General features: G+C 47.9%; 1 protein-coding gene across 6 annotated transcripts in view; it reads right to left on the bottom strand.

Moving 5' to 3' along the window:
• The window catches only part of LOC119178100 (very long-chain specific acyl-CoA dehydrogenase, mitochondrial-like), a 236796-nt gene that overhangs the window by 131626 nt on the left and 89154 nt on the right, over window positions 1-16016 (bottom strand). For all 6 annotated transcript variants that reach the window (XR_012894667.1, XR_012894668.1, XM_075891514.1 and 3 more), the window contains one exon: window positions 11778-11975. Coding sequence is in view for 4 of the 6 variants with exons in the window: in XM_075891514.1 (XP_075747629.1) it covers window positions 11778-11975 (198 nt within the window). In the remaining 2 variants the exon portion in view is untranslated. The remainder of the gene's footprint in view (window positions 1-11777; window positions 11976-16016) is intronic.

Raw genomic sequence — 16016 nt, 5'->3', positions numbered from 1 at the left:
TCACACAGGTGGGAAAATTGAACTTCAGCGCGTGCGTAGTCGATGACGGCATGATGATGCGACAAAAAGTTCCACCCGAGGATAACGTCATGCGAGCACACCGAAAGGACGATGAACTCGACAACGTACATAGAGCCTTGGATGAATATGCAGGCCGTACAGGTGCCGAGAGGTCGAACTGGTTATGCACTAGCCGTACGAAGCGGTAGTCCAGAGAGCAGCGTGGTCACTTTGCGTAGGGAGCGGCAGAGCTGGGCGGCTATAACAGAAACGGCAGCACCTGTGTCGACGAGGGCAAAGGTAGAAACACCGTCGACAGATATGACGATGACGTTAGCAGGTGAAGTGCGAGGACTTGAGCATTTCGACGACGGCACAGTTCTTGCCTCTGGAACTGCAGCGTTCAGTTTTCCCGGTTGCAGGAAACGGGTCGGGGACGCATTGGGGACAGTGATCGCCTGCGAGGAGACGGGGAGCGAGGAGAATGAGTCTGAGACGGGGGCTGCAATGACTGAGACTAGGGAACGTTACTGTAGCCATACTGTGGTGAGGGATAGGGAGCAAGTAGGTGTATGGGCTGTGGGTCATTAGATAACAGCCGAGTAGCATCGTGGAGTGGTTGGAAGCGACGGCGACAATATCCTGCCACGTGTCCTGGAGTACCGCAGGCGCAGCAGATCGGTCGATTGTCAGGAGTGCGCCAGGAATTGTTTACTCGCGGTGCGGCCCAAGGTGTCGAAAGAGTGGCGGAGTGGGGAGCAACTGAATACATGGGTGGCAAATGCTGCTGGCAGGGTCTGCTGCTAACCACCTGGGCATACGTAAGAGGCGCGGCCACGGGCTGCGTAGCCGGCACATAGGGAACAGACACGGCCACAGGCTGCTAGTGGGCAGCGACAAGAACAGCCTGAGCTACCTCTTGGGCAATAACGTCGCGGAGTGGTGAGGGCAGACGAGAGGACGGCGGCTGCTGCATGAAGGGAATCAATGACAGTTTCCGAGCTACTTCTTCACGCACAAAGTCTTTAATCTCTTGCAAAGTTGATGAGTGATCGGGAACTGAAGAAAGACTGGAGAGCGAGTCGGCGTGTGAGGAAAATGGCAGAGTCAGGGTGCACTGCTTCCTCAACTCGTCGAAACTTTGACATAAAGTCATAAGTACCGCAATGGAGGCAGGATTACGGGCTACAAGCAACTGAAATGTGCCGTCATTTATCCCTTTGAGGATGTGCTGAATCGTCTCCGACTCGGGCATGGCGGTATTCACACGGTTGCAAAGACCAATAATGTCTTCGATGTAACTGGTGAATGATTTCGTTGGCTTCTGCGCGCGAGTCTCAGCTCTGGACTTGCGTTGCTCAGCTCTGGACTTGCGGACAGCGGGTCGGCCAAAAATGTCGGCTAATGACGTTTTGAAGATGGACCACGTCGTAATGTCGTTTTTGTGGTTGTTATACCACATTTCGGCCACGTCAGCGACGTAAAAGAAGACATCAGTCAACTTGTCCACGTCATCCCACTTGTTGTTTGCGCTCACCAGCTCGTAGTTAGTGAACCAGTCTTCCACGTCGGTCTCATCAGCTCCGCTAAAGACCTTGGGCTCTCGCAAGCGAAGAACGCCAGGGTTGCTGGAGGATGGAGTGGAAGAGCCAGCTTGCGCATTGTTGGTGGCCATGATGGAAGGTAGCGTTCGGTTGTGCAGCTCCAGGTTTAGGCGACGGTGAATGGCAGCACCCATGTTCAGGCAAAAGGGAACGTCAGCACCCTCCACCAATTGAAAAGGGGTGTATTGGCGTGTGCTGCGACGGTGGCCCTACGATGAAAACACCATCGGGACAGAGCAACGGTAAAGCAGATGCCGGCGACAATCAGCACGAGGCGAGCGAGAGAAGCCCAGAACCCAGAACCCAAGTGGTGGCGTAGTGCATGCCAACGTTACGTTTTCTTCTTCACAGGTTGTGCATCACTCGTGTCAATTCTGTGCCTGACCAGCTTAGTGCTGCCGGGGCGGTCAGTAAACATCGCGTTGTACTCGTACAACAGCGGCAACAGCTGCGCTCGTTCCCCTTCTGGCAGGCTCTGTGCCTCTACCAAAAACGAGTTCACTGACCTTCGCTGGAGCACGGCGCATTGTTCGGGCGGGGTAGTTACTCCCTTTTTCGGCGCGCTTTCCTCCTCTTGTACTCTCGCCTTTCCCAGCAATTGGCATGCCTTTGTCCATGCGGGGGCCTTCGAGAAAAGCTTTAGCGCATCTCCATCGCGTTAACGGTAGGCGGCGTTTGCAATGTCAATGACAATACCCGACTTGGCGAGGATGTCTCAACCGAGGATTAGAGACATTGACAGCCCAGAAAGATGCATGAAATGTTATCGCCTCACCCGTCTTTCCCAGCGGATCACTAGCCTAGCTGCGCCGCTCGATTGTGCTGTGCCAGTAGCAAGACGGAAGGTGGTGTTGCTTTGTCTCAGGCAGATATTGTTTTCGCAGAGATGGTGCAACACATTGTCACCGAATAAAGAAGCGCTTTCCCTAGCATCCAAAAGTGCTAAGAACTTCTTTCGAGCTATTGTTAACTCGATTAGAGGAGCGGGCGAGTCTATGGCAAATCAAATCAGTCTATGTCTAAGCAAAGTTGGGGATGTGTTTATTATGCGGGCCAAATTTTATGAAAACTTTTTCAGGATGAGCAAAAATGTGAAAACGCAAAAAAAAAAAAACTAGGTCGCTTAGCCTTTTGCCATCGACATACACGTACACTGCTTGGAAACAGCTTCTTTGTTTCACTTTACTCTTCTTCGGCGGTTGATGACACCATCTTCTGCAAGTTGTCCCAGCACCGCGTGCACACGCCATAAAAGCGTTTTGTGGCTATCTTGCTATCTTTTCTCACAATTTTCTGTGATCTCGAGTGGCATCCAGCAGCGTGCACTACGATGCACTTTGCCGACTTTGCGGCAACCTCGCATGATAACCGCAACGATGCCGTTGACATTGTATGTAGCGAATAACCAATATTGCAGCAAGCTACTCCTAAAGCATCAAAAAAAGTCATCGAGAACAAGATTAACGACAAAATATGGCCTCCTCTTTGCTTCAACATGAGAAGTTCTTGTACGTGAGGAGAACAAGTTAAGCGAGAATTAGAGGTGCTACCATTTTGCGAAAACCATCACGATATTTTCTGGGTGACTAGCGATTTTTTCTGGTTTTCCAGAAACCTGGGACCCGATTGAGAAGAATGACCCTTCGCGACAGCAAATTCTGTCAGCGTCGCTCAAAAATCGTGTGCAGGTGCCTCAAAGTTTCGTATTCGCAGGAAGAGACCGTCATTTGGCACGGACATTTTGGGACCTCCGCTCACTGTGTGGTTATTAGATGCAATGTCTCTATACTTGCACCGTTCATTAACCTTGCCGTGGCACACAGGTAAAAAAGATGGGGGACGTGCCTGCACAGATTTAAAGAAAAACATTATGGCACGCAGCAACGGGTGAAGGGGAGAAGGGAGCGAGCCGAAGTGGCCGATGGGGGTCGGCATAATAAAAAACAGAAGAGATCCAATGGGTGAGCATGCACAAAGTGTCGGTTAGCGGGACTGCAGCGAATGAATGTGGGGAGTGCATTCATTTTGCGAGAAAAAAAAATTCACATTTTGAGCACTTAAATTGGGGGTGCATTTATTATGTGAGTGCATTCCTTACACGAGTAAATACGGTATGTGGGAGTGGATTTTATGAGCACAGCGATGTGAATTATACGACAGTGTGTCGGAAAGTAGGAACTAAACAGACATTGGGTGCGACATTGTACGAACAATGCGTGAACGATAGCAGTGATAGTGCATGAACATAAAGTGCAGCGAGTGATGAACAGGGTTCGTAGCAGTCCTTGAAACCCTTGAAGACCCTTGAATTTGAAATGGCATTTTCAAGGCACTAAATACCCTTAAATTTGTATGAGATCTTTAAAAGTCCTTGAATTTCCTCACAGTTCGTTCAGCCGTGATCTAATGGTTTTTTTTGCCCGCCTGGCAACTCTGTGCTGTCTAGCCAACAAGCCATCTAGTTCAATTCGTTTCTCTAGCCATATATTGCAGTGATGTAGTTCACTGTAGTTCTGGTAACGCTTGCGTGGCTACAGCAGGAATGATGGAGCTACGTCTGGCTTTTTTGTGGAGACTGCTAGTGTGCATGGATATTCACAGTCGCGTCGCTTATAATGAAACTATGGCGAGCAAGTGCAAATTCCAGCTGTCTTTGTTATGCATTGCTGCTTATAGGGAGTGGATTGCACCTGATACGTCAAACTCGCATCAGGCAAAGTTTTCCCATGTGGGAAGAGCTTTGATATGTCATCAATGGGGAAGTCTTCCATTGGAAGTCACGTGAAGGATACAAAACACATTGAGAACACAAAAATGACTACAGTCCATGGTAACTTGTGTGCGTTCATGGTGCCAATCGAACAAAATGAAGTAAAATTTTTATGCTGTAAGAAGTGGCATTGTCATTGTCTGTGGTTTTGGTTTTAAGTGTTATTTTAGGTCCTTGAAAGTCCTTGAAAATCCTTGAATTTTGTTTCAATCAGATGCTATGAAGCCTGCATTAATAAGTGCACATTTAGGTCAACAGAATTAGGAAGGACGCAAAAAGAGAAGAGCAGGGTGCAAGGCTGCATCCTATGAAGAACGGAAATGTGCAGTGTTTTGAGAAAACACTCTTTAAAAAGGGGCCCAATGTGATGAATATAAAGAGGCACGAGGCGCGTGCCAAACGTATTAGTGGGGCAACGGTGCACGAGCAGGAAAAAAAGTCACCCGAGGGCACGCACACCAACCACGTCACCGCAGAGGATTGGCCAGATAAGGGCTCGTGGCATGCGACCAGAGTCGTAATTGTGAATGACGAAGGATGAACGAGTCACTGCTCTGTGGAAGACTTAGAAAGAAGCAAGAGTCGCACTCGCAGCGGGAGCGGCTGGTACTCGGTTCTGGAGGCGGTGGCACACAAGGCCTGGGGAGTGGCTGTCGACCTTGGAAGGCTCCAAGTGAGGCTCCTAGTGAGATAGGGGTCGCATGCCAGATAGGGTGCGTTTGCCTTTACCTCCCGACTCGGCCTGCGGAACCACTGGTACCGACTCCGTCGCATCTCTCGACATCGACTCCTTTGCCAGCGAAAAACACAAGGACCTGTGGATCGCTCCCCTTTTTGACTGTCTCTCTGGATCGTCAAGCACTGCGGTATCACGATCTCTCCGACGTCGAGCTGCTCATTTCGCCATTCGTGATCGGCTGCTACACCAACGCAACTACGCCCCTGAAGGTCGTAAGTTGCTCTTGGTTGTCCTCCACATCTTGCGATCCCAAATATGCACTTCCTTTCACGACGATTCCCAGTGTGGCCATGCCGGAGTTTTCAAAACTTACGAACGCATTTGCCATCGCTTCTACTGGTGCGGAATGTATAATTTTGTTCGAAAATTTGTCATGGGCTGCCCTGACTGTCAACGCCGCAAATCACCGCCTCTCCACTCGTCCAGTGCGTTGCAATCGCTTCCGTGCCCTGCCAGACCTTTCGATCAGATCGGGATTGATCTCTATGGTCCTCTACAGACAACACCAGATTAAAATCAGTGGGTCATAGTCGCTCTGGATCATTTAACACGCTACGCTGAGACCGCCGCCCTTCCAAGTGCCACTGCGCGGGACGTAGCGTCCTTCGTCCTCCTTCACTTCATACTACGACATGGTGCACCTAGAGAACTACTAAGTGACTGAGGTCGAGCGTTTCTACCAGAAGTCGTCACGTTTCTGCTTTCTGAGTGCCATGTTGTTCATCGTAAGACCACGGCATACCACCCGCAGACTAACGGGCTTACGGAGAGACTTAACCGCACCCTCGGCAATATACTCACGATGTATGTGACATCTGATCACACTAACTGGGATCGCATTCTTCCCTTTATCACGTTCGCATACAACACCGCGGCACACTCTACCACTGAATTTTCACCTTTCTTTCTTCTGTATGGATGTGAACCATCTCACACCATCAACACTCTCCTTCCATACCGTCCTGACGCATCCGAATGCACATCTGTGTCCGAAGCTGCCCGAAAAGCGGAAGAGTGCCGTGAACTCGCACGCACCTTTACGTCACAAGAACCGCAGCACCAAAAGAAAACAACACCGACTCTTCACGAAGCCACAGCTATTCCCCGGGATCACATGTATGGCTGGCTGTTCCTTACCCAACCCCCGGCCTTTCTTCGAAACTCGTCCCGAAGCACGAGGGCCCTTACCACGTTTTGGAGCAAACCGCGCTGGTGAATTTTCTCATTGAGCCACTTTCCTGATCTGACGACATGCGCCGGCGTGGACGTCACATCATCCACGTCGCCAGCCTTAAGCCATATCATAGCTTTCTGCCTCCAGACGCTTAGGTCGTTAGGATGGCTCTTTTTTGGTGGGGAAAAATTGTGAAGAAGAAAACGTATCATTGGCAAGCAACATCACCACCGCTTGGGTATTGGGTTCTGGCTTCTCTCGCTTGCCTCGTGTTCGTCACCGGCATCTGCTTGACCGTTGCTCTGTCCCGATCGTGTTTTCATCGTAGGGCCACCGTCGCGCCACAGGCCAATAAACCCCTTTTCAGGCCTTGTAAATGCGATCCCCGACCAATCAGCTTGGCTAAGCGGAAAGCACTTGACGCCGCCTTGGACAAACTCAGCGACACAGGCATAGTTGAGAGGTCAAACAGCCCATGGGGTTTCCCGGTAGTTCTAGTTTCAAAGAAAGGTGATACGTATCGCCTTTGTGTAGACTACCGCAGGCTGAATGAGGTTACGAAGAAGGCTGCGTACCCTCTTCTCTCCATTTCATTGTTAGTATCGAACCTAGGTGGGGTGAAGTACTTCATTACGCTCAATGCCAGCCGTGGATATTTTCAGGTTGAGATGGACGAGCAGAATAAAAAGAAATTGGCTTTCACATGCCACAGAGGACTTTTGCAATTCAGGAGAATGTCTTTTGGCCTTGGTGGGAGCTCCCGCTACGTATCAAAGACTAATGGACTGTATTCTGAGAGATGCAAAGTTGCAGCACGCACTCGCATATCTAGATGACCTAGTAGCTTACTCAAAAAGCCACTTGAGAGACGTTCTAGAAAGGCTGAGGTCTGCGTGCATCACTCTGAACCAGAACAAAGCTCAGATAGTGGCGACCCGAATAACATTATTGGTATTCATGCTTGACGAGGGTCGCGATTTGCCGGATAAGGGTAAGCTTGAAGCGATAGTCAGTTATCCATCGCCGAACAATATCGGTGAGCTGAGGCGCTTTCAGGGGATGGTGAATTTTTATAACCAGTTCCTTGCAGATTGCACGGCAGAGCTGGCGCCTTTGACGAAGCTCTTGAGAAATAGCGAGGGTTGGGCTTGGAGCCAAGAGCAAAAGGCTGCTATCCGTTACCTCACGAAGTTGCTAGCCAACACGGCTCAGCTGCAGCTAGCCGAACCTCTAGCCGAACCTAACAGGGAGTTTGTGATTCACACAGACGCAAGCGACCTGGGATTAGGAGCCATTCTGTTTCAAGAGCATGGAATTTCGCTCCGACGGATTGCATTCGCGAGCCGTTCATTGACACCGGCAGAGAGGAACTACTCATTTAACCGAGAAAAAGTGTCTTGCGATAGTTCTCACTCTCCGTTAGTCAACAGAGTTGCATTTGTGATTGAGGCTGACCACATGGCTCTCACGTGTTTAAGGCGCTTGAACGAACCAAGTGGCCACCTGGCGCATTGGGCATTGCTGCTTCAGCCTTATGATTTCACCGTTCGCTACCGCAAGGGTAAGAACAATGCCGCGGCTGACGCACTATCGCGTGCTCCAGTCCGACACGAGGCAAGTCACGGGACTCACTCGGAACTAACTGAGAGCGAGACACTCGCCCTAATGGAAACAGCAGAGCAAGTGTTAGTTCAAGGCAAAAGCATGAACCACGTAGAGACTGTCGTTAGTGCAGGGATTGCGTTCAGCAGAAGAGAACTGTTAGAAACTCAGCAGAAAGATCCATTTTGTGGAACGGTGTTCAATGGGCTCCAGGAGCCGGGTAGTTGTGAGGCCACCATGCACATGGGGGCAACTCGTATTGCTGTCAATGTGGAGCGCTCGACAACAGCTGGTAGTGCTACGAGAACGCAGGATTCATATCTGCTCGATTCTGACAGCGTTCTGCTGAGGTACATCCCATCCGACGATTACAGAAGTGAGTCATTCAAAGTCATGATACCGTGCACGTTGAAAGCAGCACTTCTTCGCTACTTCCATGACTCATGAATTGCCGGGCATGCTAGCAACCCTAAGATTTACGCTAAGTTGTGTCACCTTGCTATCTGGCCAAGCATGAAAAGGGATGTAAATCGCTATGCCTGTTCATGTAATGTGTGCCAAAACATGTGGGAATTAGGGCTAGCCCGCAGCCTTTGCGCGGGCTTTGCCGCCTTTTCTGCCGTTCTCATGTCCCGACATGTCTCCCCTCCTCTGCTGTCTGCTGCGCTGGGAGAGCGGAGTGACGTTTAATTCCCTCACCCGGTAGCGGATGTTAACTGTGGCGCCGCGCGCGGAGTCTCCCGAGAGGTTTCGCGCACTGCGTCGGGAGCGGACAGATGCTCTCTGGAACTGCAGACGGTGAGCCCCGCAATCTTTTTCGTCCGTCGACTCCCGTCGCTCAAGGGCTCGTCGGACTTCGCTGACGGCGCCTCACGACCGAGGCGAACGCTCACCTTTTGTTGCCCCACTGCGTACGCACGGCCGAAGGGTGGGACGGTGTCCTAGTGCGTGGCCTAGCTACGCCGACCTGTCTCCTCGCTCGAGCAAACGGGCCTTGGTCTCGGTGTCTCCGTGGATCACCTTTACCACGGAGACGTGCTCGTGGCACCCGGTGTAGTACTTTTATGCCTGTTGCGTGGATAAGCCCATTTGCTTTCCCACCGCGCCTTTGCAACGGGCTGTACTGCCTTTGGTGTTGCCACAATAAAGTGTTGCGACTTTGAGCAGTACTGTGTTCTAGCCATGGTGACGGTTAATGCGTGCCCTGCAGCTGGCTAAGACCGGACCCACGCTAGTGGCCGTACTCCTTCGGGATACATGTCACTACAAGCATCAAGCCACGAGGCAGACGTTCGCCCGGCCTCATGCAGCCGATTAACAGTCAGACTCCTTGCCATATCCCGGCATGTGACGTAGTGGGCCTATAGCCCAAACTCCTAGCAGAAACAAGTTCTTGCTGGTGATCACGGATCACTTTACTTAATGGGTGAAACTTTTTCCCCTTAGAAAATTGACAGCTCGAGTGATCTTAGAGAAATTGATGAAGGTTTTCACTAGGTTCGGGTTCCCTGAGCAGTTCATTACAGACAACACGCCTTATTTCACTGCGAAGGTGTTTGTTGACACATGTGCTGTATTGGGCATTAAGCACAAAAAAGCAACTACCAACCATGCTCAGTCGAACCACACGGAGTGAGTCAATTGCAACATCAAGCACATGCTTGTTGCATTCTCTGAAAGACATAGGAACTGGGATATCAACCTTCCAGATATCGATTTTGCATTGCAATCGACCATGAACTCTCTGAACCTGGAAAGAGAACTGCCGAATCCGATGAAGACCATTCTCGCGGATCGCAGTGGAGTGCCACTGGCGACATTAGCACGCACTGATACGCAACACAGCTGGCATAATTTCAGCACTGCTAGGGCACAGCAGAAGGTGCAGTACGACCGCACGTATCAAAACATACGCTACAAAGTGGGCGATCTGGTGCTGCAGCACAATGATGTCCTCAGCGATGTTAGCAAACAGTTTGCTGCCTCGCTGGCACCAAAAAGGTCCGGGCCGTACTGAGTGCGAGAGAAAGTTTCCTAGGTTGTTTATCGGCTCGCGAACATAAAAGGCAAACCGAGCGGCGAACCGGTGCATGTATGCGACTTGAAACGCTCCTTGTCATGAGAGAAGCACGAGAACTACAGCCAGCCCCCTCCATGCTGCGCGCGGCTGGTGAGATTAACCCCAAATCCATCCATGTCGTCATCCTGGCCCCACCCAACCAGCAGTGCCATGGGCATGCCTTAACATGCGCCAGAAGACTTGCACGATCAATTTACCAATGCTATTGGCATGCTCCCTCAGCCAGTCGTTAGTATACTGTCCCGTTTTTTTCTATGTAAGACTTGCCACAACTTGGGGGAAATTTGTAGACAACACCTTCAGCCTAATGCCGAGAGGGTTTCATGTGCCTCCTTTGGCACCCTTGCTGCCTAGCACAGGAGGCTCACTGGCACAGCTGTACCAGTTCATTTGGAGAAGAAAAGACAATAGGAAATCCAGACCTAGTGATCACCTTCTTCAGGTTATGGCACATATTGTGCATGGGTGGCACCCATGTGGTTTTGAACGCTCCCATTCTCTCGAATGTCCTTTGCGAGCACTGATTTTCAGTTTCTGCCACAAGAGACATCTCATACTTGAACGAATGGGTCTGCCAGTGTCAGTGACACATCTATTGTACTGTATTATTCTGAGGTATCCTTTTTTATACACTCTGGACGTGTTGATGCTTTGTACGTCACTTTTCTCCGCCACTGCGCATGTGTGTAAGTTTTCTTGATTTCCGACCTTTGCCGGTAGTTTGACGCTCCTCCATCTCATTATGCTGTTGTTCTTCATGTTTTTAGTTTTGCATTAGAAGTAGCATGTTTAGCAAACACTCTCATAAAGGTGCTTTTTAGCATCAAACCAAACACAAAATGAATGGCCCTGTTTGCAGGTAGTACTGCCAAACAACAGATGTCACTTTGTTTTGCTTGCCAAGTCAGACCTTACAAAGTTTATTCCGTTCTTTGCACATTGCTATGAAATGTGAGAAAAATAATTGAAAGATGTAAACCCTCACGAGTTCAGTTTCGTGAAAACAAAAAACTTGCGTGCTGACAAGTTGTGAAACAAAAAATAGACTGACATTTATAGAACAATCAGATAGATGCTTTCTAATGTGATGCACATTTAGGGGTTTGAGAACAGGCAACTCTACAACTGTTAAAAACTGTAGGGGGTCCTTTCTATGTACGGCTGAGGCAGAAGCCTAGCTAATGTTCCATCCGCACAGAATTGTACCGTGCACGATTAATATCCCTTTTCCGTAGCTTGAGTCATTGCAGCTACACAGGTTTGGGCAAATAAGGCAACAGGCTTGGTCAACAAACAACACTTTATTGCTATACGTTAGCAATAAGGACTAAATGTCGCATAGAGAGACTACAGATAACAAAGGGTAGATGCTTAAACCTCAGTCGTAGTCGTCCTGGGCTCGCAGAGGGTTCTGGGTTCGTCCTTCTTGTTCCATGCCAGAGAGCGTCCGGTCGTCGGCACGGTAGTTTTCTTCACCGTCCCGGTTTCCCCTTCCCCAAGGAGAATACGTTCCCTCGCTGAGGGAGGGGAAACCCGTTCCATGCACCGGGAAAGGAGAATCGCAAGCACCGGCCATAGGGGTGTTCCATCCTTTCGCAAGAGACTTTATTGACTCGGGTCTTGAAGGGACAGTCATGTCGCGCTGCCGTAAAAGGAAAAAGGGTGCTTCCCCACAAAACAAATCAGTCATCAACTATTGCGGCCCTGATGGTCACTGCTAGCAACACTACTGATTTACCCCACTTCCAATGAGACTGGCCAGAGTTAGCTAGGGCATGTAATAAAACAGAACCGCAAATTGAGCTCACCTTGAAGCCATCACCTACACTTCCAAGTATGTTCTCGACAGGCACTGGAGTGTTGTCGAAGTAGACGGCTGCTGTGTTGGATGCCTTTATGCCCATTTTCTTCTCTGGAGGTCCTGAGGTGACACCTCCAAAAGAGCGCTCCACAATGAAGGCAGTCATGCGATCACGCACCTCCCCTGAGTCTAGTTTCACTGGGGTCTACAGAAAGTAACGTGTAGGTACCACTGATGTTATTTGCATATACAAAAACAAGCAGTCAGAGCATGAAAAAAAAAAAACTGTACTACTCTTTCTATATCTGCAAATTTTCAAAGGTATAGTGGTGCCTATGTTTACAATAGGAGAACAAAGTATGGTTGTTACTGGTTCCTCAACACACTCTCTATTACATAGTAATGCGAAAAGTTGGATGAGCTAATGCTGGTCCATGATAAACAGGAGGACACGAAAATATAGCCCACAAGGAAAAAAAGGACACAGACAATGCACTATTGTATAAACATACAATTTTTATCACTTCCTGGCAGTTATTTTCCAAGAAGTTTTGTAAGTGGAGTTCTAGTGACTATACACCATGGACACCATCTATTGGACGATTGTTTTTCACTAGCTATTAAGTCCGGCAGTCAAATGTAAATTCTCAGTCTTTGTAAACTTTCACAGACAGTAGTAGAGCAGAGTTAAATGAGCCGTTCGTGTATTCTGACAAATGACGCTAGGAAAACGGTGCAATTGCACTGGTAGCGGTGACAGAGAGAAAAGAGGACAGTATATTGCTCAGAATGAGAGCACAAAATTCCTTTGTCATAGGAAGCAGTACAACATTAAAGTGATATGTATCTTCAGAGAGGCAGTTGCGCATTTGTTGGGCATTGATACATAAGCTTTTAGGATGTCTATTGGCATTTGGCACTATTAAATCATACTATTTTGACCCCATATCAGATAACTCAATAGAACGCTGGTTAAAGAGACTATGACCACTCCAGGTACTGAAGCGGTTTTTGTGCTATCATTTATCTGAACATGAATCAGAGGTCATTAGTACAGAAAGTTTACGAGCAGTCTCATGATGCCTCGAGATACCGCGTGGCAGCGACAACGCTCTTCGAAGCACACAGTTTTCCCACCTTCCTCTAAACAAAGCAATGAATGCAATGGCGTGCTGTTCAATCTTTTTTTTTTTGTTTGTTTTACCATCAACTATTGACCCTGGAAAACGAGGGGCAGATGTGTAACAAGGTGCAGCCACTTCACACTGGGCATTCTGAAACCAGGGCTGTCAGGGATGGGCCCACGACTGAAAGCTGCATGTATTAAAACCGAATTATGGCTGTTTCGGCCAAAAGACATGGTTTTATTAATGAGATAATTTTTTTTTTTTAAAACACATCTGAAAAATGAATTCGGACCCTAAAAATCACAAGCTCGAAAGGGCAGGGTCTTTTAGGGTATTAACCACAAGAGCCACTACAAATGCAAATGTGCCAGTGGAAAGAATTACAAAAAAGCTGTCAATGAACATCCATGAATTAAGTCTATTTGAGAAAAAGTGTCAACGTGTTTCCACCGTCCACGTGTTCTTCTGTGGACAAGAAGCTTAAGAAATTAAACTGCGATGTTCAGAAATAGAAGTCACAGACATTCTGGCAGCACACATGCAGTTATTAGCAAAAATAATTAAATGCAGTGCGACTCTCCAAACAAGCTATCAGCAGCATTTTTGGAATGGATGACGTCCGCCTATGAATCGCCGCGACAGCTACACGCTATCAATTGGACTAGACGTCCCGAGCCCCTTGTGGAGAGCATGTTTTGCTGTTGAGCCGACTCGCACAATAGCAGTTTCGTTGACACTGAGGACAGCATCATGGAGAACTTGGGATGCACGCACGACCACTGTTTATTCAGCCGAATAGTTTCAGGTATGTGGTTGCGACTTTGATGGACCAGAGAACACGGTGCACATGTTTCGATGCACCAGCATGACCATTGCCAGTGACACACGCTCCAAAATGTGACCTTGACACAGTTTGGTGCAATGTACATTGATATTATCAGGATGGTGCAGCATATCTTATTGGGTGCACTTTGGCACAGAAGTGGAATCACTGCACTTAGAGCGTGCTGCTCAACTACAAAAAAGGAAGCACAAAATGAACACACAAGTATTAGTCCAGAGAATAAACACTGGCGCCGCTGTGGTCGCAGCAATGATGTGACCCTAGAATGATATGAATAACTTTCACTAACCGTGAAAGTTACTCCAGCAGTAAAATGTTGTCATACTTTAGCCTAGTATACACAGACACCGATCCAAACTGAAGAATAGCTGTGAATATGATCAAGGCCGCAAGATGCTCACTGTTTTCATCACTTCCGCGATCCCAAGTAACCACAGCTACCCGCAGACTGTCTATTATGAATAAAAATGTCCAGCCCTTTGAATATCCAACACAGATAGGCCATAAATGAACTATGAAAATCCATGTCCCATGTGGTTGTTTTCTGGCATCCAAACTGGATGTCCGACCGGACATTCAGTTTTGAACGTAGACTGGCTCTTCGTAAAAGGACATACCAAGGATATGTGCATTTTTTTATCCATTATTGTAAAACTAAAATGTAGTGAAAATACATATAGATCTGCAGAAACCCGGGTGACAATCTAGTAAAATTCGATAAAAAATGCTACTATAAAATTTCTTCAAATTTCAGCATGCCTATTTCATCCCAGGATGCCAAATAATTTTGCCTCCTGAAGCAAAGCAATCTGGTTGATTCAATATGTGTATTGTATGTCATAAAGAATGTGTTTAGTATTATAATTATCACATGTGAACTAAAACTAAAATGAGTATTGAACGCGTCATGGTAGTCATCATGCAGGTAAACTTTCACGCGCCAGCCTCGACAACACTTCTCAAGTAGCAGTGCACGGCAGTTGCTCAGATTCCTCGAACATACACGACATGATAGTCGTGCCCCTCTGGATGTGTTGGGCGAAAGCGCACAATTTTGTGCCTATTGTCCCTAAACATGATGGACCAGCCGCGCACTGAGGAAAGGAGCATAGGAAAGGAGGGTGTGTTTGTGTCGTTTTGCAGGCACGTCGAGCTGGTCTTTGAGCGGCAGAAGGCAGATTCATTTAGGGGCGAAGCTCCTAAAGCCGTGTGTTTGTCCCTCCTAGCTTGTCGTGGTTCTCGTGACCGCCTAGTTCAATGACTCACTCAGCAGGTGTGGACAGGTGGACAGACAAACAGATGGACAAACAGATGAAAGCAAGAACAAACGGATGAACGCTTCGCCCCACTCATGATTATTCCCTTCATGAATATGCTGTGATTTTTGTTTATGTGCGCCTGTATGGACATTAGTTAAGTTACAAGGATGACTTTTCTACAAGAAGCACAGAAAGGCCGCACGAGGCAACCCTTGTTTTCGGCAGAGATTACAGGAGCAAGCAGCAACAACCCTGCTAACTCATGCGGCACAGATAAGGCCACGTGTTACATATCTGTTCTTAAAGTCTCATATCGGACATTTATATGTTCTGGTCATGCGTCAACTATTGTCCATCCTTTGAATAAGCCCTGCTACTACGTGGCACGTTTTTAATTCTTCATTTGCTCATATGTTCCTTGCTATTCACCAATTTAGGATGTGCACGTGGCCAGTGCACATGCACAACCTTTAGATGCACGTGCTACACACAATAGTTTTTCTCCTGTGCTTGTCTGTATGTGCATTTTGCGCTTACTAAAATAACATTGCTATAAACATGCGCATATTTGGTTTGTTGCTAATAACTTAACTTAATAAACCCGCAAATAAGCGATTGCTGCCGCCTAAGAAGTCATCACACCTGAAGGTGAAAGGGCACTGAACACTGAACTCTTAGACTACATACACTCCTTCACAAGCGCAGCTGCGGACTGAATTATGTGCTTCTTAGTCTCGATTTATAAGTTGATAATAAAAGTTTTAGTGTTCTTGAAAGCCCGCTTGAACTCTTTTTTTTTTTTTTTTTGAGAACTCATTTGCAGCAGAAAAGATCCAGCGAAAAAGAAAAAAAAAAACGAGCCTCCAAGTAGGCTATGTGGGTACGTTATTCACATGAAAAGTTTTCTTGAATATGCACTAGCTACATACACAAAAACAATCTATATATCTATATATAGTGTGAGACCACGTCAGGTACGACTAAACGACCGTTGTATTTTCCAACACACGCGCAAG

The sequence above is a fragment of the Rhipicephalus microplus genome, chromosome 1, assembly GCF_043290135.1.
Source record: "Rhipicephalus microplus isolate Deutch F79 chromosome 1, USDA_Rmic, whole genome shotgun sequence".
NCBI lineage: Eukaryota > Metazoa > Arthropoda > Arachnida > Ixodida > Ixodidae > Rhipicephalus > Rhipicephalus microplus.
This window is presented reverse-complemented; position numbering and strand designations above follow the sequence as displayed.